Below are 25,976 nucleotides of genomic sequence, written 5' to 3'. Positions count from 1 at the left end.
AATAGTTCATCATGTTGTTTAATCAAGCTCTAAAGAGACTCACAGACCATCCAAGATTGTGTAATCTCCATTACCTAACAGAATATGAAAACGATCCCTCAGATGAAACGACTTTTGTCATTAATTAATATGAAAAGCTCGTCCGGGATAGGCCCACTGAAGCCGTTTGGTGCTAGAAACAGCTGTTAGCTCCACAGGTACGGTAGTGCCTATCTGCAATAGCCGCTGATGGATGTAATTACAGTTATCCAACACGTTCTCATTTGTCTTGTTAAGAAAATTGCAGATAGGGTTGCGAGACACACTCTGCTGGAAACCTAAGGGTTGGGAAGGTGATCTGATCATTTGCAGTCCTATTGAATCAAAATGACACAATAGAATCCACCTGTGAAATACGTTATATAGTGCTGGAAAATCCATTTTAAGATGTTAGAGTGTTTTGAAACACAGCTAACATGCTAACTGGTTTCTTACCTGGTGCAAACTGGGTTCCCAGACTTTCTGTTACTTTTCCAGTCAGTTTCGTTGCTTTTTAACATTTTGTAGAGATCAAACTCACAAGGAGTAATGAAATGTTTAGCATAAACTGAAAAATGAATGTTCACTATAAAAATTTACTTGATTTGTTTTCAACATTTTACTGTTGATGGCTAAGCTTAAGTTGAATTTTCCAACTGGATGGTCAATGGCAATATACACAACATTTTGCCGTAATAAAAAAGTAAGAAACCTTTGTACTTACCTGTACAACGACAGTTCAAACAAGTCTCGATTAAAATCCAAATAAATCTCCAACCTCCGTATTAGAAATCCACACCCATCCAGCTCATACCTGGAGCAAAAATACAGATTTAGAATTCAGGGAGAAGATAAATGAGATTACATTTCTGATATTATCAAGCTTCCTTCATATCTCTATATGAATGTCATTTATTGCTTTGAGATAAACTTTTAGATTGAAGCTCTCTCAGATCCCAGATTTCAATGCTTAAAAGAATTCAAAGTTGAAAAACGGTGTTTGGGAAGCTTCATTGAAACTGTAGTTTCCTAATCTACAAGTTACACATTTACATGAATGCACAAAGTCCACAAAAACGATTATCTTAATTAAGGTGACAGCATTAAAGTTAACAGATAATTTCAAACTTAATACAACTAATAAAACTTCCAATTTCGATATGTTGAAAACACAGAAAGCAGCATTCAATAAAAAGAGGAGGATTCAAATGAACTAGTGAATTGTTCTTTGTTTTTCATTTAAATCAAGCACCTGAACAAACTGATTCACTAAAATGAATCATGCGTCTCAACAATCTTGCTCACTAAAATGAATCGTGCTTCCCAACAATCTTGTTCACTAAAATGAATCGTGCTTCCCAACAATATGATTCACTTAAATGAATCATGTTTCTCAAACATCTGGTTCGCTAAAATGATAAATTAATCATCCTTCCCAACAATCTGGTTCACTAAAATTAATTATGTTTCCCAGCAATCTGGTTCACTAAAATTAATCAGCTTCCTAACAATCTGGTACACTGAAATGAATCATGCTTCCCAACAGTTTGGTTCACTAAAATGAATCGTGCTTCCCAACAATCTGGATCACTAAAATGAATCATGCTTCCCGACAGTCTGGTTCACAAAAATGAATCGTGCTTCCCAATAATATGGTTCACTTAAATGAATCATGTTTCCCAACAATCCGGTTCACTAAATTGAATTATTTCTCCTACTTACTCAACACTAATACAGAAAGACTCTAAACTAAACAAGACAGATGCGGTGTCATTTACATGCTGTTCTCAGACATTAAAAATTACTATGTATTTAGGAGAAAAAAATTCAGATCCATCCCAGTTCATAAATAATAGAAGATCCTTAGTCTTTCAATATTTATTGATCCTTTTTTGTTCCCAAGGAAGAAATATCTGTCTTTTCTTAGAATCTGTCTTGCTTGTTCAGGCTCAAAATTACTTAATACCGCCTTTGGAAATTCATCAGTGTCATCAGGAATGGCATATTTCTTGAATATTGAAATTTATTTGATAAAGACTGCAAATTCTGATTAACGTCAAACATAAGAGCCATGCCTCATGTTCAAAATGTTCAGCCAGTCAGAAGAAAAAAGATGGAATGGGTAATTTACAGGCCATTACAAATTTGACTAAGATGACATTCAAAACTCAACTAATAAGAGAAGTCTATTATTTTCCATGTTATGTCCCAAGATAATGATTTCCATTTCTTACTTTCCACTTTTCATTTGCCTTTTTCATTCTTAGCACAGATAATTCCCATAACCAATTTCAGTGCACAGCCAGTTCTGAAAGGCCAGGATTATTTTATATCATTCTTTGAATTCACACACTTTTTTAAACCATTAATATGGTCAAACTACTCATCAATAAAAATATAAATTTAGTCAGCATGCATAAATAATAATAATAAAAAAAAACAAAAATAGAAAAAAAAAACATGTACAGTAAATTATGTCAAATGAATATGACATTTTTATTTTTAAATGTATATAACATTTAATCCACTATTTCTAGGTTACTAATCAAATAAAATAGAGTGACATTAAAAATATATATATATACAATCTGAGATTTCCAATTCAAAATGATGTCAATGATTTACAGGAACTAGTTTCTAATGGTCTCGAACTTTAGGACCCACTGTAGATTTTTTGCACGCTAATAAATAAAGCAGCATTGATTCATTTGTAACATCTAAAGGGCTCACTTGAGACCCTGTAATATCTTGAGCTTTCTACATACTCTGTACTGTGAAGTATAGCAGCTCACACAAGCCCACGCCTGTTCAACACCACTGCTCTTTGTCTTTGAATCCCAGTTCCTTTTAATTGAAATTCCATTGATAGACCAACGCTACTTTTGCGTCATCGAAGGGCAACGCCCCTTTTTGGGGGAAAACAAACGGATTCCCCTGTGAACAGAACTCGCTCTAGATCTGCAAAGTTTGAAGTTTCTTGATAGCAAAAACATACACACAAAAACATGGCACAAACATACACACACTCTTTGCCGACCGAGGACCGCGAGCGGTATTTAAAGAAGCTACTGGATACGGGGTTAAAGATGTGTCCCTTTGAAATGGTCGAAAACTGGATTAATGACCCCACGCAGTGGCCAAATGTGGACTACTCAGACGTCTACCACTATCTCGTGGAATCACCAAGTAAGTAGCCTATTTTTCTGTCATTAACACACTCACAGTATGACAAACTAGACGATGAGGCCATGTCAAGAGGAGTCGGTGGTTTACTTGGATCATATTTCACTTGATTTAAGCTATTGACATAGTTAGCTGCTAGCAGATAAGTTACGTGATTAGCTCTCACTATGCTTGGCTGTTAACTGATTTTACTGTTGAAATAGTGGCAGGCTAGGACTAAAGTGGACTTAGCTGGTTTCTGCTTGTGTCTAGAAAGTGCTAAGACTTTGAAAGTTGTAAAAAGGTTTACCTAGTACGGTAAAATATATATGGGACCAATGTATGTTATGTATGTATAGGGCTGTCAAATTGGATTTTGTGACATTACGCTAGCTAGACTATCTAGCCTAGAAGGCTTGATCTACTGCCGTTCGTGTTGTTACATATAACGTTAGCCCAGAGCAGTGGTCGTCGAAAAGTCATATAGGCCTAGTGCTAATCTTGATAGAGCAGACACCACTATAGTCAGAAATGATAAACAATGTAGGCTATGTAACTGTTTGTGTCTGACAGGCCTGTACACATCGGAAACAATGAAAAACAAAAGGTCCCTGGAGGCCCATAAGTTTTTCGTCAGTGGTTGGGTCCAGGCTGTTTTACACATAAAAACAGACAAGTGCTTTGTTTTCAAAAGCAGTGTTAAACCTTCTTGGAGGGTGACTAACAAGCCCCACAACACCTGGGTAGCTGTGGAAAATAGTGGCAAAGTTAGAGCAGCTCACTGCGACTGCATGGCAGGGTAAGAGATCCATACCCTACAAAGCAAAAAGGCAGTAACTACGCAGAGTGCAGAACTGAGAAAAATTACTTTAAAGTTATCCTGTCATCCAGCTTAAGTAGTTGTAGGTAGATTATTGGACATGTGGCTGTTTTGTTACTTTATATTAGCTTATTCTTTGTATATATCAATCCTCATATTTAATTTGATATTTTACCCCTATTTTGCAGTTACTGTATTCTTGCTTTGTATTACTTACCAAAAACGTGGCACCATACCAAGGAAAAAGGCAGTAACTACAGATTCTCCTAAAACTATTACCATTTTCTCCAAAACGACACACATTTGAGATAAGATGTTTTGTCACATAACAAAGGATGCCTTGAATGTCATGAAAATGATAATTCATTTTTGACCAAAAATACAGTTACTGCCTTTTTGTTTTGTAGGGTAGGAAAAAAAAAGTGGTTGACTTGTGCTCATGTTTTCGTGGAATTGACACTGTCTTTTTTGTTTTTTACCCAAGACTAGGGGAAAGCTGTTCCCATGTGGGTGCAGTTCTGTATAAATTGGAAGCTTCAGTCCGCCTGGGCATCACCACCACTGTAAGTACCAGTATAGCCTGTCAATGGAACGCTGTTTCTACAAAAAAGGTTGAGCCATCAGAAATCCGCTCAATAGATTTTGGAGGCAGTGGCAGGAGAGTCATAGGCAAGGTCAAAAGACCCATCCCCAAAGCCTCAGCAAGCCAACAGGCACAATTTTTACAAATGCTAGACGAGACAGGTGAATGTCCTGTGGTGCTGAGTACTTTCAGTAAATATGCAGGCTCCACACCACACCACTCCTCGTGGTTTGAAACACTAACCTTTACCAAGGAAGAGGCAGACAGAGTGGAGGCAGAGACTGTAATGCAGGCAGCCTGTAAGGCCTGGCGCAGGCACCGAGTAGGAAGAATCACCAGCTCATTTGCTCACACTGTTCTTCACACTAACCAAGAGAAACCCTCAAACACTGTAATCAGAACAATCATGTCAGAGGCTAAAAACATAAATAGTCCTTACCTTAAGTGGGGAAGAGACAATGAAAAACATGCCCTAGAGACCTACAAATATGCACTGGGCATTGGCCCAGCCACTGACCAATTATCTACCAACATATTGACAACTGAAGATGTATGCAAAGTGCATGAAGGATTAAGAGTGGACAGATCAGGCTTTAGAATCAGCCATGAAAGACCATACTTTGGTGTATCATGTGACGCCTATGTGTCATGTGATTGTTGCGGCAAGGGAGTGGTGGAGGCAAAGTGTCCGTATAAGTGGGCAGGTCAGCAGTCAGTTAGCTGGACAGATGATGAGAAAGGGCACCTTTCCACATTGTTTTCTTTGAAGCCCAACCATGCTTACTACACTCAGGTACAGTTTACTCTGCAAAGGCAAAGCTATACACAAAGAAATCAGTAGCTGTCAACAGAATTGTGACATTCTTTAACAAATACTGTAGGCACATTTTAATAATACTTCCTTTCCCTCTTCCTCCTTGCAAAAGGTTCAGCTGCAAATGTTTGTGTGTGCAGCACAGTATGCAGACTTTGTTACTTGGACCCCACAGCAGACCACCATCTTTAGAATCTTAAAAGATGATGAATTCATTCACGGAATGGTGGACGTGATCAGCAGATTTTGGGCAAAACACATCCACCCACGATTGATGACAACAGTGCTACAAAGTGAGGTGAGAAAAATAATAATCTTTTTTAAATAATCTATAAAAAAATAGAGACACTATTGAACATATTTTAGTATTTATTGAATAATACTTTGTGACATGTTTACAAGTGCTGCACAATCTCTGTACGAATAATAGTATTTGTTCTTGAAATAAAAATATATATATACAAAAGAAGTGTGATAAACCAATTTTACCCTCACAAGGGTTTGAAAACCAGACATAACAAAAATGTACAAATAACAATAAATACTACTTTAAAGGGATTGTTCACTCAAAAATGAAAATTCTGTCATCGTTTACCCACCCTAAAGTTGTTCCAAACTTGTATGAGTTTCTTTGTTCTGCTGAACACAAAGGAAGATATTTGGAAGAATGTTTGTAACCAAACAGATCTTGGTTCCCATTGACTTCCATAGTAGGAAAAAATGTATACTATGGTAGTCAATGGGGACCGAGATCTGTTTGGTTACAAACATTCTTCCAAATATCTTCCTTTGTGTTCAGCAGAACAAAGAAACTCATACAAGTTTGGAACAACTTGAGGGTGAATAAACGATGACAGAATTTTCATTTTTGGGTGAACTATCCCTTTAAGTATATATATATATATATATATATATATATATATATATATAAAAACACAAGTGCTGCACAAACATTTACACGTTTGTTAACTGTTGCTTGCCCTTGGTTTTTGTCCCGTGCAGACTGAACCAGAACATATTTTAGTATTTATTTAATAATACTTTGTGCCATGTTTACAAGTGCTGCACAAACATTTACAAGTTTGTCAACTGTTGCTTGCCCTTGGTTTTTGTCCCGTGCAGACTGAACCAGACAGCGAGGGAGTGGACCGTCAAGGATGTGAAAGCGACCTTTCAGCACACCAATCACCCGCTCTGTAAGGACGACAACAACAAAAAAAGGAGCGCTTTTGTAAATTGACTTTTCAAATAAAACGGCATTACAATAATAAAATAATAATTTACTTACCAATATGAATCCGGATGTTTGACTTCCTACGAGACATTTCCACCTCTCTCCCAGGTAACTGCTTCCTCCCTTTTGTGAATGATGGTGTTATCAGCTCGACACCGAGTAGGGCAAAGTCATCCTGGAGTGTAAACCCCCTGTCTGCCAATATCTAGAGATAAAAAAAAATCCACCATAATATTGCATTGTATTTACTTTGTTCTGCTTTCTCACCAGAGGGTGGTGACATGACACCCTAATCAAATGACATGCATGTGGTTAGTTGAGATACACGTAATTCCAAGTTTACCTGATCACCTGGAGAATGGTACACTGAGGACAGGAATCCTGACTGTCGAACAATATGCACATCAGAGGCCCTTCCTCCCCATCCATTTGACAAAAATGTAATGCTGCCAGATGGACTGCATGCTATTAAATATTTCACTGTTGTCCATTTCTTGTAGTTAGAGTATGATTTTGCTCTAAGAAAGGATACATAATAGCAATGACATAGCCTTTTATTTCAATATGGGATGTGAGAGTGTGTAAAGACATTTCTTGTGACACTCACCTAGCTTTAAGGTTGCTGGGGTACTCTGTCCTGATTTCAAAACAATCTATGATTGCTGTGAGTCGTGGGAACTGGGCCTTCATTTCTGGAGGTATCATTGAAAAACATTCCCTATCAGGCCAGTGAACTAAAAAGGAAATTTTCCCATACATCAGGTCAAGCCATCGGATAAAAATTTGCCTGACAGTTGTTTGAGGCATTTTCAGAACGTGACTTAAGAAAAAAAAGGATGGGTTTTGACGTAGTTTTATCAGTGTAATAAACAGCTGGTCCCGTGGTGGAAGGGAGATGGAGCCTCGTCTCTTCACGAACTGATTAAGAAATGTAAATAGGCTCAAAAACATCGTCCAGCTGAGTCCAGTCATCTGTCGGCACTTTCCATCATTTCCCTCCACAGAATAAGATGACAGGCAGTTCCTTGACTCACGCATCTCATCAGGGACATCGTCAGCATCATCATAATCGTTGTCAGCTGGGCAATGGCCTTCATCGAGAACTAATGAGAAGAAGTTGCTTTAGCCCGCACATCTAACCCCAATCCAGCTTTAGCCTGACCATCTTAATAAAATCTCAACGAGTGCATGTCATTAAACTTACTTGTAGGTAGATCTGGGCTCACAGCAGTCGTTTTTGCCACCTTGCGTTTGAGAAGGGGTGACGTCTGCTCACGTTTCCTGGCGTGTTTATACCTATTTAATTTCTGGTTTGGGTCTGCCACAGTACGGTGAGGAAATATTGTGGGCACAAAATCCGGGTGCAGGGATTCTTTAACATGGCTTCCTGGAATTGGTTCAACATTGTAAAATACCGTTTCAATACATTCAATACACAGCATGCATATGAAAACTAGGCGGTATCCTAGCTGCCTAGCCATAACTAGATGCTATCTAGCACTAACTGGCTTAGCAGCTAGTTGATATGGAAACGAAATTAAAGCCAGTAACGTTAACTAGCAAGTAAGTTACACTACTTCATGTTAGTTTTGAGGGGATGAATTAAATAATCGGCTTACCTGTTATGAAATGTTTCCCACATACATATGTGTAAGGGGACTTTGGGTCCCATAACCCTCCATCTGGTGCTTCCCTCTTTATCGCCTGAAGCCATAACATTCTTCTTTCCGCTTGTTTTATTCGGCATGGTAAAGGTGTAAATTTTAAACCAGGGTTTTTACAAACATTTGAGGTGCAGCTCACCACGCAACAACTTTTGGGCATGTTATTTTTGTTCTTCAGTTACCGGAGTAAACAGATTTCAAATGTCTGTTGAGCGAGTTCTGTTCTCAGGGGAATCCGTTAATCCGTTTGTTTTCCCCCAAAAAGGGGCGTTGCCCTTCGATGACGCAAAAGTAGCGTTGGTCTATATGTACTCCACTGTGGGCAGTTTAAACCTTGAAGTAATCCAAGTGATAATAGTTCTGCCAGAAAGACTCGGGAGGCAAAATAACGTAACAAGCATACATTTATTAACAGCCCAGCAAGCAAGTATTGTGATTTAAAGTTCTTTGGCGTAGGCCCCGTCCGTAGCTCGCAATCCGAGGGTAACGGAATCTGCATTTCCTAAAGACGAAGGCAGGGGCGCAGTCGACCCCCCGGGAGGTGTGGGAAGGGGAAGGGTGGCATCAGCATCTGCAAACTCAAACATGTGTAAGTACCGAGCTTTTATACTACAAGTATTAGAACACGACTGGTTAGATGAGAAGGTAATAAGCGACATAACTATTGAGTCTTCCCAGCAGAGCTTACGCTAAAGCTTTCATTTTCATTGTTACTGTGGTTGGAAATGGGCTGTAATGGGGAATTCTGAAGCCAAGCCGTTGTTATTATTGACAGCTGGGCCTCTGGGGCGAATCAATTGATATTTCCCCCCCCCCAGACTCTGATTTCTAGGCCTGCCAGGTACCCGGCTGTCATAATTAAGGCCTTCCAGACAGATATTTGAACACAGTTGGAATATTAATGACGTTAGTCACACACACAAACACACATGCATAGGCATTCAGAGCACTTCTAATCCACAATCTGAAAGACGCAGCAATTATGATTTCATTTTTATGTTAGCGAGTGTGAGGACCTGGCATAAATATTACACGATATATTCAAAGCAATTCTCTGTACCATAACATTAATAGCACTCAATTTGAGTCAAGTCTTTGGAGGTGATAAGGGGAAATTGAGACAACAGGGTAAACATGGGGTGAGAGGAATTCTTGGATTGGTTATGAATACTAAGCAGCTACTTTATGGAGTTGATAGATATGGCTTACATGATGGTTCTATATGCTTCATTAAAGGGATAGTTCACCCAAAAAAAAAAAAAAAAAGTGTCATCATTTACTCACCCTCATGTTGTTCCAAACCTGTTTCTTTCTTCTGCTGAATACAAAAGATATTTTGAAGGATGTTTGTAACTAAACCATTGTGGGGAACCATTGACTTTCATAATATGGAAAAACACTACTATGGAAGTCAATGGGATCCTGAAACTGTCTGGTTACCAACATTCTTCAAAATATGTGTTTTGCAGAAGAAAGAAATTCATACAGCTTTGGACCAACTTGAGGGTGAGTAAATGATGACAGAATTTTCATTTGTGGGTGAAGTGTCCCTTTAAAGTCTGTGTTTTCTTAAAGGGAAAGTGCTTTGTGAAAGTGCTTAAAGGGCAAAGACTAAAAATATAAAAATACAAGCGAACTCAAAATTTTAATAAACACTATTAAAGTATTTAAATTATAGTAAAACAACAATAGGAACAACACATTGGTGAATAAATAATGCAGAGCTTTAATTTTTGGTTGGACCATTCCTTTAAGATGATAAATATAAACATTCTTATGCTTTGCATGCTGACATCATAAATTATACATTTGTCTCTCCATTAGTATGCGGCTTACATTTACGGTGTCTTCAAAAACAAAATTTAGATTTCAGATATTTAAATCTTCTTAGTGATGGACATGACATCATTGAAATGCACTTTGGTTGCCATGGGAGACCTCCTCATGCAAAATTATGGAGCGTGAATCAAAGAGCGGGAGATAGTGTGAAATTCCTTTACTTCAAAGGCTAGTCTAGTCCTTCTTGTTCTTTAATGTTGGCATCTCTTTTTCTTGGCCTATAACTGCAGTGTCAGAGCCTTTGGCTTCAAAGTGAGGCGATCTGTCGTCTGGCACAGCTCCTCTGTGACAGACGTGGCAAGTGTCTTGCGCTCAGGGGTCCTTCCTATAAGAGGGGCGCCCATGTACAAGCTGAAAGAGTGAATTTGGGGCCTCCAGGGCCACCTGGGGACTTCAGTTGACCTATGGCTCCTACCAGATAGCAACCAGAATAAGGGCTATTTCACACAGAACGCGTTTTTGCTTTGAAAAACGTGAGGCGTGGGCAGCTGAACGGGGAAAAACCGCAAGGTCTCGAGGCGTTAATTTTAACTTGAGAGCTGTGTTTTTAGAATGGCGTATCACGCAGCAGACGCTGCAAAAGGTGCAAGACATGAGCACAACAGCCAAGCATGTCCGTCTAGCGCGTTTACATAGAAAAATAATGGAAAAGTAGTGCAGTGGAATGGAAAAACGTGTTGTGTGTGAACGGAATGGAGCTCTCGCTAGTTCACCTAGTCCCCCTGTGGTGAAAATCAAGCTTTTAAGTTGTTTATATGTCTATGTGGTGTTTTTAATATGCTTAATATAAGACAAACCATGTAGAAATGCATAAATCAACACCATTGCTGAGTATTTTCTTCTTAAAACTTCAGTGAACCAAAGACAGTCTCAAAAACCCCTGGTGTTTCTGACATCACAAACTACCTTGTAACCAACCACGTCAACACAGTTTTAATGAGAAAATACTCAGCAATGGTGTTGACTTATGAATTTGCACATGGTTTTTGGTACCATTTTGGTACCAGACAGTTTCTGGTACCATTGACTTCCATAGTAGGAAAAAAAATATACTATGGAAGTCAATGGTACCAGAAACTGTCTGGTTACTGACATTCTTCTAAATATCTTCCTTTCTGTTCAGCAGAAGAAAGAAATTCATACAGGTTTGAAACAACATGAGGGTGAGTATATGATGACAGAATTTTCATTTTAAAGTGGAGTATCCCTTTAAAACAACATTAAAAAGCTTGATTTTCACCACAGGGACTTAACATAGATCTGTTTGACCTTTCCCCACATTGGGGTTGTATACATTACTGCTTCTGTGAGTGAGTCAGAAAAAGAAATATATAGAAAAAAAGAAATCCCTCAGTATGGCAGCAAGGTATGTGAGCTATATTGCATCACATCCATGAAAAATAGTGTCTTAGATTATTCTGCGTGCTTTTATTTTCAGGGCTCGATTGTGCATCGACGCAAGCGTGTTTGAATAATGCATTGAGGTTCAGTCCCCACTTCAATAGATTTGTGCAATCCACTTTTATCAAATTAATGTCGGCTCTGCAAAATATGGCTGTTTTTATCCCCTGCCTGCATGAAGTACTAGGAAGTAACAGATTTGCATGATAATCAAGATGGCAGAGACAAACTTGAATACATGAACGTATGTGACTCCAATTGAGCATCTGCCTCTAACATGGATTCGAGCACGCAGAGAATAGAGCGTGAATAATAGTCCGAGAGAGAGAGAGACAGAGGGAGGGAAATGGAGATAAATAACGGTATCACTTGTTTCACTATCACAATAGCAGCACTGATTAATATCGCAAGATTTAAATGCCTCTCTAACCGACAGGACGGTACGACTGGCGTCATTTAAACTGGCCGCGCCACCTCCAGCCTGTTCTTTAGTTGGCATCTGACACCTGGCAGCTCTTAAACCCACTGATCTGAGGCCAGCTGGATAGACTCAACAGCCTGTCCGTCCCACTCACGCTCAGATCCTAATACAGACTGACCCAAATGAGATTCACACCGCCTGCCATTGCCACGCTCATGCTAAGAAACTGAGGATTGTCCAGCATGCTGAAAGTAAAGCTTTTTGTTAGTTTTAACAAATCATAAAATGTGTTTTGGTTCATAATGTTAGATACTGTACATTGGTAATCAAAAGTTTGGAATAAAATATTTTTTTACCGCATATGTAATGTAATATAATACAATATGATTGACAGGTACCCCAATGTAACATCCTACAAGCAAAAAAAATCGCCCCTATATCCTCATATCAATATCAAATTTATTTCTAGAACACAGTTCCAGTAGTGGGATTGCGGATTTTCACGACCCATCTTCAATGCTCTTACTGAGGGAAGGAGGTTGTTGGCCAAGATCTCACAATACATGGCCCCATCCATCCTCCCCTCAATACGGTGCAGTCGTCCTGTCCCCTTTGCAAAAAAGCATCCCCAAAGAATGATGTTTCCACCTCCATGCTTCACGGTTGGGATGGTGTTCTTGGGGTTGTACTCATCCTTCTTTCTCCAAACACAGTGAGTGGAGTTTAGACCAAAAAGGTTTTTTTTGTCTCATCAGACCACATGACCGTCTCCCATTCCTCCTCTGGATCATCCAGATGGTCATTGGCAAACTTCAGACGGGCCTGGACATGCGCTGGCTTGAGCAAGGGGACCTTGTGTGCGCTGCAGGATTTTAATCCATGATGGCGTAGTGTGTTACTAATGGTTTTCTTTGAGACTGTGGTCCCAGCTCTCTTCAGGTCATTGACCAGGTCCTGCCGTGTAGTTCTGAGCTGATCCCTCACCTTCCTCATGATCATTGATGCCCCACGTAGTGAGATCTTACATGGTGCCCCAGACCGAGGGAGATTGACCGTCATCTTGAACTTCATCCATTTTCTAATAATTGCGCCAACAGTTGTTGCCTTCTGCTGCTTGCCTAGCTGCTTGCCTATTGTCTATTGTCCTTGTGGAGAGGTTGGAGTCTGTTTGATTGAGCGTGTGGACAGGTGTCTTTTATACAGGTAACAAGTTCAAACAGGTGCAGTTAATACAGGTAATGAGTGGAGAACAGGAGGGCTTCTTAAAGAAAAACTAACAGGTCTGTGAGAGCCGGAATTCTTACTGGTTGGTAGGCGATCAAATACTTATGTCATGTAATAAAATGCTAATTAATTATTTAAAAATCATACAATGTGATTTTCTGGATTTTTGTTTTAGATTCCGTCTCTCACAGTTGAAGAGTACCTATGATAAAAATTACAGACCTCTACATGCTTTGTAAGAAGGAAAACCTGCAAAATCGGCAGTGTATCAAATACTTGTTATATATCATAATTAAAACTAGAAATCAATTCATAGGATTAATAGGATATTCAAGTGTTGTGTATATATATATATATATATATATATATATATATATATATATATATATATATATATATATATATATATATATACACACACACACACAACACTTGAATATCCTATGAATCCTATAAATTGGTTTCTAGTTTTAATTATGATATAGACATGTATTTCTTGCTGTTTACAGGTTGTCTTTTTTGGTAAAAATTACCATTGTTACATTCATTTGTCATGCAACAGATTAATTTTCTATTCTCATCATCATCTCGAACACTAATTACTAATTAGCAAATAAATGAACTCATTGCCTTGGAAACAGATGGGAAAGCTGGGAAAATAATCAAGATGGAGAGAATTTAACACCAAACAAACACACGCAAATAACACCCAGGTAAACACACGAATGCTCTCCTGGCTCCAGGACAGAGTGCATTAACCTGAAACCCCTTCAAATGAAAGCGCCTCTGATATTCCAAACACACACGATGGCTTCACTGGCACTGCCGAGCACCTTAAAACAGCAGCGGATGAAAATAGGACAGACACTCGGTGAAGTAAATTGCAGCGGATCAATTGAAAATGTCACCTTCACGGACAGATTGATTAAACGCAAAGTGCTGAACGCTCCTTATCCCCCACAACCGCGGCCATAAGTCTGGGATGCAAAGCAGTCTGGGAATGCAGCGATGGCTGATGAGGTGTAACTTGAAAATTACAGCACGCAGCCTATTCTGTTCCTGTAACCACTGAAATGCACGCACAGACATTCATATTTGTGTCTTTTTGTGTGTGTGTGTGTGTGTAATACCAGCGTTAGAAGGTGCTTAGATGAATTTGCGCATTCCCTGTCATTTCTCATCACGGTACATTGTGTCGCCAAAGAAACCGAGGCACTTGAATATCCTATGAATTGGTTTCTAGTGAATGTTCATCGAGAAGGTTATTTGGCCTCAGTCACTTCAAATGATTTATCCTCAGAAAATGAGTGCCGTTTCTCATATGACCTTTTACATACTTACAAGGGCTCCAGGAAGTACTTCTAGACTTTTATTATAATAAACTTGTTTGCTTCTCGGAGTCATAACTTAGCAGCTTACACAGATGCTACAAAAAGGAAACATGCATTGCTCAGTTGCTTTGTCAAGAAAGACACCTATACTTACAAAAAAAACCAAAAAAAACAGCAGTTGACTAACACCATGTTTTTCACAGAAATTACACAGTTCATCTTTAAAGTTGGCATGAAGTTTAAATAGTCTTTTCTACCATATTATGACATATATCTGAGTGAAACGGCTTCTCAAACAAGAAAAAAATGTAGGACAGGACTTGATTTTGTCCAATGGGAATTGAATGGATGGTTGTGGTTTGCTATTGGTGGATCTCATGTGAGTGACAGGTTGCCCAGCCCTCGTGCCAGTAAACATCATCAGAGAAGAGATGAGCTGTAAGAGGGCGGGGGAAGTTATTTTGAATCAAGATTACGAGGCACGTGAATTAAAAAATAAATAATTTATATTCACCCAAAAAATTGAATAATCATCATTTTAGAAAAAGGAGATTTTGAAACAAGACATTTTGAAGACAAACAACAACAGTAGAGCATATTGACATCCATTGTATGGGCCAAAAAAACAAACAAAACATTTTTTAAAATATAATTTCTGTCATGACATCTCTTGGAGTGTTTAGCATGGTTATGCATATGGCAATGTTGATATGTTTGGACTTGGCGGAACAGATCTGCTATGCTGCTGCTATTGGTTATTGTTGCTGTGCGGGACTTGCTACTGCCAATACATACACAACACACTGTAGCTTATAGAGCATACAACTACCAGTAGCAGATCTATACAGGTGGAGCTGGGGATGGTGGAGGGTTTCTGAAAGCGCTACAACTGCAACAGAAAATGCTGACCAATATTTTATTTGGGCAGCGAGCTCATTGGCTACTGATACAGCAGGAACCAATCAACTGTGCCCTATAGAGAATGATGTGATTGCAAGCAGATTGAGTTAAGGACCTATTAGCCAGCGCCATCTAGAGTTTCATGACAGAACTATGTATTTTATCACAGAAGAAAGTAAGCCATTTAGTTTTGAAGGGACATGAGGGTGAGTAAATGACCGGATTTTCATATTAAGTCAATAATTCACAGTAAATAGATTTCTTTGTTGGCCTTTCTGACACTTTCATTTATAGAACGGGTGATATTTGAAAAAGAGTGGGAGAGAGATTTTGCAGTGTTTGCCTGGATGTTGAAATCCCTAACAACGGGGGCGACTCGATCCCTCACAATTTTTACATGATTCCTCAGATCATCGGGCATATGTTTCTCCTGAATACAGCACTTTCCAAGCAGGTAGTACACACTCTCTCTCTCTCTCTCTCTCTGCCACTCCCTTTCCCTCTCTCCGTCTCCAGCAGTCTTGAAGTCCTTGCCATCTTTCTCTGAAGGACAGGGCCATTTATAACGGCCACCGGATTTTGGCTGCTGTATTTGTCGGCCTCCAAACAGCTGCCAAGACCTGAACTGATACACTCCCGGCTCGCCCTGCCTTCGCAGTGGGTGCTGCAGTTTATGAGTCCCTGTAATGATTAGCGCATTATTAAAAATGATCATCGGGTTCACAGATCAGCTGGAAATGGCTCATAAAAAACTATTTTTAAAAGCTGGGATCCTATTTTGAGATTTGAAAGATGTCGGCATGCTACGAATCATTAATCTACGAGTGAGTGATGGAAGAGGAGCTGCGGAAAAACATTTGAAGGTTCCAAGGTCTTTCATTTCAGAAGTACAAGCACATTCTTTCTTAGGACTTAAACTGTGCAGAGTTGCATCTTACATGCGTGTCATTTTCAGTTGCATCTCGCATAAGACAGAAATAAGATCCCTGATCATTTTTTTTTTGAAGGGGATACAGAATCTGAAGAGTTTACAGATAGTAATGAGCCTAAGAAAACCACCAAAAAATTGATACCGAGAACCCAAACGATGAGGAAGGCGCTATCATAAATCAAGTCCTGAGCAGGTACATTGGAGGTAAACAAGACCATTCAAAACTACACAATGCAACATGTTTAGTGAGTAAAGAGTCATTTATCTGTGAGATAAGAGCCTCAACCAGACCTCAGTGTGTATGAGAAGATTAATCTTCTTTACTCTGCATGGTTTGCCCTGTTGCAACAAATTAAACAGATACTAACAGGTAGGCCCACTTGCGACCTGCGCTATATAAAAGAACTGGAGCTGAGAGATACGGAGAGAAGAGAGAGAGACATACATTAGGACTGGGTGGTATGATGGTAAAAATAGATTTTAGATCTGCTTTATGGAAGAAACGTACGTGAAAATACAAAGCGGAATGTGTCCAAATCAGACTATGAGGGAGAACTTGTTGTCAATGGATGCGCAAAATTAAGCAGTTTAGTTGTCCGTGGTTGCCTAGATGGAATTCAATAGTGTGCACCTGTGCAAATTTTTCAGTGGCCTTGGTTATGAAAGTAATTTCACAAAAGGTCTTCGTTAAAAAAAAAAATCTAAAAAATTACAAGCTATGATTCAAACCAACCAGCCACAAGATGAATTACAACTATCACAACACTGCAAAATAAAAAGTATTTGAAATTTGGATAAAAAGATAAAGGTACAAGACTGTGTACTTAAATGGATAGGTCACTCAAAAAAAAAAAAAAAAAAAAAAAAAAAACTAAATTCTGTCATCATTTACTCACCCTCAAGTTGATCCAAACGTTTATGAATTTATTTTATTCTGCTGAAAACAAAAGAACATATTTGAAAGAATGTCGGTAACCAAACAGTTGATGAACTCCATTGACTTCCATAGTATTTTTTCCCCATAATAGTTTTGCTTCTGTAAATATCTTGTTTCAATCAATTTTAGATATTTTAACTGGGGAAAACATTAAGTGATAACACTTTACAATAAGGTTCGTAAGTTAACATTAGTTAATAGTTAACATGAACTAATAATGAACTGCACGTATACAGCATTTATTCATCTTTGTTAATGTTAATTTCAACATTTACTAGTACTTTATAAAAATTTTGTTAACATTAGTTAATGTTAACAAGTGAACTAACATGAACTAACAACGAACAGCTGCATTTTTATTAACTAATGTTAACAAAGATTAACAAATATAGTAACAAATGGATGGCTCATGGTTAGTTCATGTTAGTTAATACATTAACTAATGTTAACTAATGAACCTTGTTGTAAAGTGTTACCAATTAAGCTATTTTAATTTGGTAAGCCAACATGTAATAAGATGAACAAGTCAGTCTGTGTATTATACCGCATAATAAATTGAATAATGATTCAATTTTCGGTGATAATGACTGTTTGACTAAACATTGTACCATACATATAAAGTTACCGTGATCTAAAATGACCTTTACCATGATATAATTGTTTGGTCATACAGCCCAACCCATGTGTGCAAATTTTGAAAAGTAAGCTGAAGGCGGCGGCAAGCAGGAAGAAAGAGCGATGTCAAAGCAACAAAAGGATAATAAATATAGAGGACAAGAGTTCACCGGGGACAGAGGGAGAGGACACACAGGGAGAACAGAGAACAGAAGCTTTGTGAGAGTGAATTAATATCAGCGTGTCTTGCGCAGAATATTTTTAGAGGCAGAGCGCAAGCGAGCATCCATCAGTTGGACCCAGTGGCCGTACAGACGCCGAATCAGAGCTCGGCGGGGAGGGCGGGACGGGGGCGAAGAGGGGAGTGGTTTGAACCATTACCGGAGCCATGTGCTCGTGCCAAGGCGAATCTAATCTCATCTCCAGGCGTAAATCTAGTCAGCTTTGTTTTCCCCACTGGCGGGAAAAGCCAGGCCTGAGAGACAGGGCAGATAAATCAGATCGGAGTCAGGCTTTCCGGGCCGGAGAGGAAGGTGGGACGGGAGTGGAATTGCTACATGGACCCCTGCCTTTAATGACATACACTGGGACTGCAGAGAAGTGTAAATCTGGTCCCTCTCTCCTCCTCCTCCTTCCTGGTGCAAAGTCACCTCTCGCTCTGAAAGCAAACTGAACGTCAACGTCGAGTAATGTGGAATCACAGTCAGCTGTGATAATAATTGCAGTTCTAAGTGTTCTCATTGTTCTAATTCTAGAACTCCAGATGGAGTTGAGCTTCGCTTCTTCTCAACCCAATTTATGTCAGTGGTTCCTTGGAAGAGACGAAACCCACAGGAAAGACAAATCACAAATTACATTTCTTTAATATCTCCACTGCTTCTCCTAGATAGGTCTTATCATGAGGAATCAAATCGTCCTTGATCTTTTGAGATTAAAAAAAAAACTTCATCTGAATATGAAAATGTGCTTTCATAAGAATTTAAAACACTGAACATTGAAATGGTGCTACACGAAATGACTCATTTTGAACTCTCCTCTCTTTGAAATCAGACTTTAGGTTTAAATATCGAGTGATCAGCACCCAATCATAGGCTGCATCTAAAATCACATACTTCACTACTATATAGTAGGCAAAAAAAAGTGTGTAAAATGAGTATTTCAAAATCAGAGTACTCATAAAACACTAACAGTGGATGAAAAGTACCCGGATGACCTACTACTGTACTTCCGGCGAGATTCTGAAGTGCACATTTACTTTCCCATGAGGCCACGTGAAAGGATTTGGGATTGGCAGTGAAGCGGCATAACTGACACTGGTAGCTCATGACAACGACAGCATGGCGAATGAAGCAGGTCAGGATTACATTCATACTACTCACATAGAACATTCTTTTTAGTGGTGGCAAAGTAATTACTTATTCAAAAGAATTACCAACACTTCTTTAAAAGTTTAGTGGCATGTTACAGTTCATGTTACAGGCTATGCAAATAAGGCGATATTTTTGGATTGTGAAATTGTAAGGGTCGAAGAGATTGTGGAAAATGTAATTATGTGTTTTAGGCACTAAAACTTTACTAATATTGTAAGTGGACCTCTGGGAAAAATGAAATCATAATAATAATACAATGTATGATGTGATCCCTTTAAGTCTCCTGCTTCTCAGATTTTTCCCATTAATATCACATATGCCATCGCTGACATTTTAGGAAAGATCTCATTGAGCATTAATTAACTCAGATTTGGCAAGACGGTAAAATCTGCAATAACAAGTCAGAGGTCTCAATATGAACTCAAACTTCTTATCAAATTCTTCCAAAATTTAAGAGCAATGCTTTCCAATTTAATTTAATTTTATTGTCTTATTTCTTAAGACTATTAGTTCAAAATGAACAGACCCCACGAAGTCTCTTGAGCTATAGAAGAGTAAACTTGCAGCAATATTATTCCTTAAACTAAAAAAGTTAGATCGTAAACACATTGTGAGTTCAAAGAGTCTGAGAACAGTGGTGAAAAATATTTTGCATTCTTTTAGAATTTCATATAAGAGAAATGATCCTTTTGTACAAAATTGTCATGGTCAGTGTCACAAACTTGCTTGCATGTCAACCTTATTTTGCCAACAGCATAAAAACTTTTCCACTATATACTTTTTTCAGGTCTACAAATGTTCAAAATGTTATCAGTCCCCACTGTTTATAATGTCAAATTGGCAGAAAAAAAAAAGAAAAAAGAAACAGTCTTAAGGCCAAACATTACAAAAGACACAACTCCACGGTCAAGATTTAATCAAAGCTCTCGGGTCACATGTGTATGTCAATAATTCAATCTCACAAGGAAGACTGCAGCAAATCTTTTTAATTGAAAAGACCTGGCTGCATTGATCTGTCAGAACATGCCCAGAGAGGGTGATGTGTGGTTCAAACACAGATCAGGGGAGCTCTAGTGGTGTTTGGCTCCTGGGTATACTTGATTGCTCCATTGAAACCTCAGGCGGAAAAACATTTCTGGCAATAAACTTAAACAACATGACTCTGGTGCCATACCGAGAGCTACATTCAGACACTAACCAAAGGGTTTGAGACACATTTTAGCCCCCAAAAACGTTCCAGGCTCTTTAGTAGAAGATAATTTGCCTGTAAACATCAAAACTGGATACCAAACTGAAAGATTGTGTACACATTTTTTTGAGCTAGGTTTTATTCCGAAAGCAACAATTTTTGGTGCATCTTGAATTTTGGTGTAAGTCCATGATATAATTCCTGCATTGCATCACCAGAACGCTTCTGTAGGATGAAATATTAATGCATGCACAGATACACAGTTGACCTGAATGCCTAGGGATGTTCCACCTCTAGATGGAATGAGAGACATGGGAATCTAATGGCAAAGCTATGTTCAAGCTCTGGAGAAGGGATGTTTGGCTGATGTCAGGATGATACACTTTGCGCTTTCATCCAGCACAGAGGGAAGATTCAGAGAGCGATCACTCCATACAAAGGACAGTCTGAGAGCCGACTGGGATTGAATGGGCGGAACTGGTGTGTGTGAGAATTGCGCCTCTCATATGGAGTGAGTGAAGTTTATCAACTTTTGAATGCTTTTTTTGTGCCTTATAGTTGAAGAAGGTGAGGAAATATTGATATGGCAGAGAAAGAAAATGATCTGAAATGGGAAAGATGAAGGGGAAATTTAGAAGGGTACAAGTGGAAAACAGCATAAATGAATGGGGCATGAAATGACAGGCAGAACATACTGAGGTAGATTCTAAAGAGTTTGAGATTGTAAAAATATTGTTTATTCTTTCACAACATTACAACATTTGAGTCGAAGTAAAATTAGTACTTGAAAAGACTTTTATGATGCAATGTTCGCAAAATATTCAAACATACACCAATATACGAGCACTTTGATATCACGTCATGCCTCAGAGCTCATAAGTCTATATAGGTTTTACAAATATTTCTTGCATTCCTGCAACAAAATATTGTTTTAAATGAGAAATGTTGCTTAAAACAAGAAGAAAACCAATATTTGCTAATGGGTAAAAAATATATTTTTTAAAAAGAAACCAGGATATTTTCTATGAAAATAAGTATTTTTCTCTTTATATATTTTTTATTCTGCAAAATGTTTTATTCAGAAAAAAATACTGATTAAAAAAAATAGTGAACATAAGGCCTAGAAATGGAATTGTGCCATGACAGCAGGCATCTCCAGACACACAACACCTGCTATTACTACCTGCGAGGAAGGCTATTTCTAACACCGTTATATGTTGTTGATGTGACATCAGTCACATCAGAGAGCCTAATGTAACAAACCCTCTCATTAAAATTCTTTTTAGAGTGTATTCAATGATAATAAAACAGCTGCCAATGCACCCTGATCACTGATACAAGGCCATACAATTTCAGTCTAAAGCAACATGATTTCGGTTTTGATGAATTGGAGCCATTAATTTTAGTGGCAGAGGATTTTTTTCAAATGGGAATACCACAAGGGTCTCTTATAGGTCCATTTGATTTATGCTTCCTCTTGGACTTTTGATTATTGGAGTGCCAGAAATGTTGCGTGAACCATTTATTTCACACACTTTCACACAGATGAATTATGCCCATTCAAACTGGCAAATGCCCTCTCAGAGTCAAGCTGATCTTAAATAAATAAATGAATGAATGAATGAATGATTAATTAATATACAGTACTAAGTGAGTCAGGCCTACCACTAGTTCCTCAAAGGCAGTCGTGGCGTAATGGTTTGAGAGACGGACTTGTAATCTGAAGGTAATGGGTTCGATTCTCAATACCGGCAGGAAACGACTGAGGTGTCCTCGAGCAAGGGGACCTAACCCCCAATTGCTCCCCGGGCGCCACAATGAATGGCTACCCACTGCTCCGAGGGTGTGTGTGTCCACAGTTTGCAGTGTGTGTGTTCACTACTCACTGGCCCCAATGTGTGTGCACTAACTTAGATGGGTTAAATGCAGAGGACAAATTCAAAATTGCCATACTTGGCCTTCACGTCAAGTCACTTCACTTCATAAATAAATAAATACATACTGTGTATAAATTTTAAGTGAGTCAGGACTGCCACTAGTTCCTCCTTATAAATAAAGCACACAAAATATAGAAAGTTTTTTGTCATGTCCAGTTGAGAACCAGTTATATTGGGAGTGAGATTCTCCAGAGTGGCTGTTGACCTCAGTAACACTGTTGAAAATGAACGAGCTGTGCTATTTGACAGTGTGGCAAGTGTGATATTGAGTGTTTTCATTGCTCACTTTCTAAACAACATCAGCACACAAAATAAACTTGAAAACAGACATGCCTTTTACCTTCTCGTATACAAAAACCACTGGTGCGCAATTGACATTAGTTGATAGGGCCAAGGATGACATCAGGTGGTTCACACTGTTAGCAGCATTGATTTGGTATTGCTGTGAGTCGCTGGCGTCTTGTTGATAAAAAAGTTGCTTTAATAACCTTCTTTCTCAATTACACTCATGAACTCTGATGTCTGCACAACATTTTAACACTGACTTGAAATTTGCTGTATTTTATAAAACATTTAGACAGGTTTTGGGTGATATAGGCTAAACTTAGCCACGGGAAGGTCCCTAATACTCCCTATACTTGGTCAACCTTATATCTATATGAAAAAGAAATGCATGGAAAATAGAAATTTACATCTGCATTTCCAATTATGGCTAATGCAAACGAATAATGCACTCTACATTATAAGGAATTTGCCTTACAATCCACTTTAGCCACCGCGTGCCTTGCCATGTTGACACAGGAGCAAAACCAGAACACGTCGTCCAGAGAAAAGGCCTGTATCAGCAAGCTTTTAATCATCCCAGTATTTTCCTCCAGCAAACATGGATCAATATGTAGTCTAAGAGAGATTTCATTACTGCCCAGCCAACAAGCTCTTTTAATTACTGTTGAAGTGCTGTTCAACTTTTCTAAACTAATTTCATGGCATGACGCCCTGCATGCAGTCCGGCAGTATATTTCTGAAAGTCTCTCTCATATATTTACACCGTTCTCAAATTCCAATAGATCAATGAAAAAATGTTAACTGCGCCAAACAGAGGGTGCATAAAAAACTAAAAACGCCTTACAGACCGTATAAAACTGTAATTAATCTGTTCATCTGGAATATGTCCCTTTTTTCGTCAAATTTCCCCAACACTAGTGATGTAGATAATATTGTATCAATGTGGATGCATATACACATTTATGTTTAAGCTGCAGTTACATAGCTCTCCTGACAAATGTGATATTTTTGTCCCTCACTGGTGCGTTCAACTATCGCTGTAGCAAACAGCTGGTGTATGCAGAGATATATGAAAGGCGGTTATTTTGGCTAGGCGAGATAGCATTGCTCACTTGCTGAGCTGTTTGACTGTCACACTGCCCTAGGCAGACACCGAACTGAACAGCCATAGAGAAACAGGCATAAACAGTATAAACTTGCTGAAACATTCTAAAAGGCAAAACACTGCAAGCATTTCACAGCCCATCCAAGTGAGAGCTTGTTTTAAATATCTTTAAAAGAAACAAATGACTACTTAAAGTAGCTTTGAAATTCCAAATGGAGTTTTTTTAAAGCATTTTCGCCCCTTAATAAGTCCAGAAATAATCAATTACAGACAGCCTCAGATCTTGATGAGCCTCAGACTTCCTCCGAGCCGAGTCAACATCAACCAATCAATAAGTCGACAGCCTCGACTCTCACTTCAGGCCTGAACGTGGGTGTCACTACATAGCTGAGCTTCTACTAAAAAGTTCCCTATTAATTTTTCAGTCTTTATACAATATTGAGGGAACCGTAAGGTGGGGGGAAGACATGTGGAAGCGTTACCGTGAGATTTCAACCTGAGAAGTATAGCTACAGGATTACTAGCTTAAGCACTTGAGGCAGAAAAATTGTGTGTGTTATGGGTGGAAAAGATGGATGAATACAGAGACAGAGAGCAAGGCCGACAGGCAGCTGTACATGGACACACGCTTACATATGTTTTGCTTTATAAAAACCAGTCTTCTCGACCCCGTCTCTGCACGGTTCAAGTACTGAGGAGAGAGATGCGAGCGAGGCAAATGAAGGGGGTCGTGCTGACACGTGCTAGTCGAGGACCGGCTCTGGGCGATTGCTCATCTCCGACTGCTGATACGTTACGCTACTGTCACACCCCATTAAAATAATTACACAAAAACTAAGCTGACAGGCCGGAAATGAAAGGAGAGACACGCAGCTCTCATCAGTTATATCCACATCAGCATTTCTGGGCGGCACAGGAAATATAGAAGGGCGAAAGAGAGAAAGCGAGGGCAGAGAGGAGTTAGAAAATGTGGTTATGATTTGCTCACCCTCCAAACATGAACGACTGTTTGTGAAACACAACAGGTGCATTTCTATGGAAGCTTGTTTCCACCACAGAATAAAAAAAGTAAAAAAAGGTAATAGCGACTTTTTTTCTCACTTTGCGAGTTTAGATCTCGCAATGCATACTTTTTTAGCTCACAATTGCGTGATATAAAATTGCAATTGCGAGAAATAAACTCGCATTTCGCACTTTTTCTTTATAACACGCAATTGCGAGAAAAAAGTCAGAATTGCGAGTTTATTGACTTTATAACATGCAATTGTGACTTTATATCTCGCGATTGTGACATCTAATTCTGAGGCGTAAACTCGCAATTGTGAGATAAAAAGTCGCAATTATCTTTTAAAATGTTTTATTCTATGGAGGAAAGAAGCTTCCATACATTTTTGATAAATGCCCTGGCCACTATTTTTATATATAATGATGATGAATGGAGACTGAGGCTGTCCATAAAATGCTGCTCCAAAATAATAATAATAATAATAATAATAAAAACACCATATAAGTCTCATGCACTGTGATCTAACGGTTTTGAAGTAACATGAAAAGTAAACTAAAAAAAAAAAAAAAAAAGTTATTTATGAAAATATCATTATTACTAATAATAAATGTATTTCAATAGATCAGTATAATAATATAAAGCAATGAACATGCAAAGTCTCACAATTAAAGCAGGAGCTGATATTGTGCAGCAGACAAGGAAAAATATCAAAATAATATCCAAAATATTAAAACAATTGCAACAAAAAAAGAGATATTAATTAACTTAATGAGTTAATAATATAATATAATGATGACAGAAGGGTAACACTTTATTTCGATAGTCCACTTTAGACATTCTACTAACTATAAGTAACTTTGCAACTACATGCCAACCATCAGTCATTAGAGTATTATCAGACTGTTTGCTTAATATCTGCTAACACTTTATTATGCTGGTCCCCCAACAGACATTCTACTGACTATAAGTAACTACAAGTCAACTTATTCTCCCAACCCTACCCTAACCTAACAGTCTGCTAATACTCTAATGAGAGTTAGTTGACATGTAGTTGAAAAGTTACTTATAGTTAGAATGTCTAAAGTGGACTATCGAAATAAAGTGTAACCGACAGGGTATCCCTTTAAAAGTGTTATTGTATACTTGAACACATATCCTGTCTAAATGTTTCACACCACCGCATTGCAGAC

General features: G+C 38.5%; 3 protein-coding genes across 3 annotated transcripts in view; 1 reads left to right on the top strand and 2 right to left on the bottom strand.

Moving 5' to 3' along the window:
* Nucleotides 1–25,976, bottom strand: part of lrrc4ca (leucine rich repeat containing 4C-a) — a 202,074-nt gene that overhangs the window by 128,846 nt on the left and 47,252 nt on the right. The window contains exon 2 of the mRNA XM_079858755.1: nucleotides 743–832. The gene's annotated coding sequence lies outside the window, so the exon portion shown is untranslated. The remainder of the gene's footprint in view (nucleotides 1–742; nucleotides 833–25,976) is intronic.
* On the top strand, nucleotides 2,909–6,692 carry LOC307151591 (uncharacterized protein). Its single transcript, XM_079859685.1, has 5 exons — nucleotides 2,909–3,204; nucleotides 3,754–3,979; nucleotides 4,485–4,563; nucleotides 5,510–5,695; nucleotides 6,520–6,692. Exons 1-5 carry the CDS (start codon nucleotides 3,024–3,026, stop codon nucleotides 6,595–6,597), a joined length of 750 nt encoding a protein of 249 aa, XP_079715811.1. The 5' UTR covers nucleotides 2,909–3,023; the 3' UTR covers nucleotides 6,598–6,692.
* Nucleotides 6,769–8,356, bottom strand: LOC307151589 (uncharacterized protein). Its single transcript, XM_079859683.1, has 5 exons — nucleotides 8,251–8,356; nucleotides 7,836–8,018; nucleotides 7,239–7,734; nucleotides 6,983–7,149; nucleotides 6,769–6,836 (listed from the first exon to the last, which is right to left on the bottom strand). Exons 1-5 carry the CDS (start codon nucleotides 8,348–8,350, stop codon nucleotides 6,802–6,804), a joined length of 981 nt encoding a protein of 326 aa, XP_079715809.1. The 5' UTR covers nucleotides 8,351–8,356; the 3' UTR covers nucleotides 6,769–6,801.

This window comes from Squalius cephalus (genome assembly GCF_949319135.1).
Source record: "Squalius cephalus genome assembly, chromosome: 23".
Taxonomy (NCBI): Eukaryota; Metazoa; Chordata; class Actinopteri; order Cypriniformes; family Leuciscidae; genus Squalius; species Squalius cephalus.
The sequence above is the reverse complement of the archived record's forward strand: the minus strand, read 5'-3'. Positions and strand labels throughout refer to the sequence as shown.

What these genes read in the sequence shown, in the direction of transcription:
- LOC307151591 (XM_079859685.1), top strand. Translation starts at nt 3,024, where the DNA reads ATGGCACAAACATACACACACTCTTTGCCGACCGAGGACCGCGAGCGG. An exon ending in CTATCTCGTGGAATCACCAA is followed by an intron (nt 3,205 to 3,753) that starts GTAAGTAGCCTA and finishes TGTGTCTGACAG; the next exon opens with GCCTGTACACATCGGAAACA. An exon ending in CAACAGTGCTACAAAGTGAG is followed by an intron (nt 5,696 to 6,519) that starts GTGAGAAAAATA and finishes TGTCCCGTGCAG; the next exon opens with ACTGAACCAGACAGCGAGGG.
- LOC307151589 (XM_079859683.1), bottom strand. Translation starts at nt 8,350, where the DNA reads ATGTTATGGCTTCAGGCGATAAAGAGGGAAGCACCAGATGGAGGGTTA. An exon ending in GAGCCCAGATCTACCTACAA is followed by an intron (nt 7,735 to 7,835) that starts GTAAGTTTAATG and finishes TCTTCTCATTAG; the next exon opens with TTCTCGATGAAGGCCATTGC. An exon ending in CCCAGCAACCTTAAAGCTAG is followed by an intron (nt 7,150 to 7,238) that starts GTGAGTGTCACA and finishes ATCCTTTCTTAG; the next exon opens with AGCAAAATCATACTCTAACT.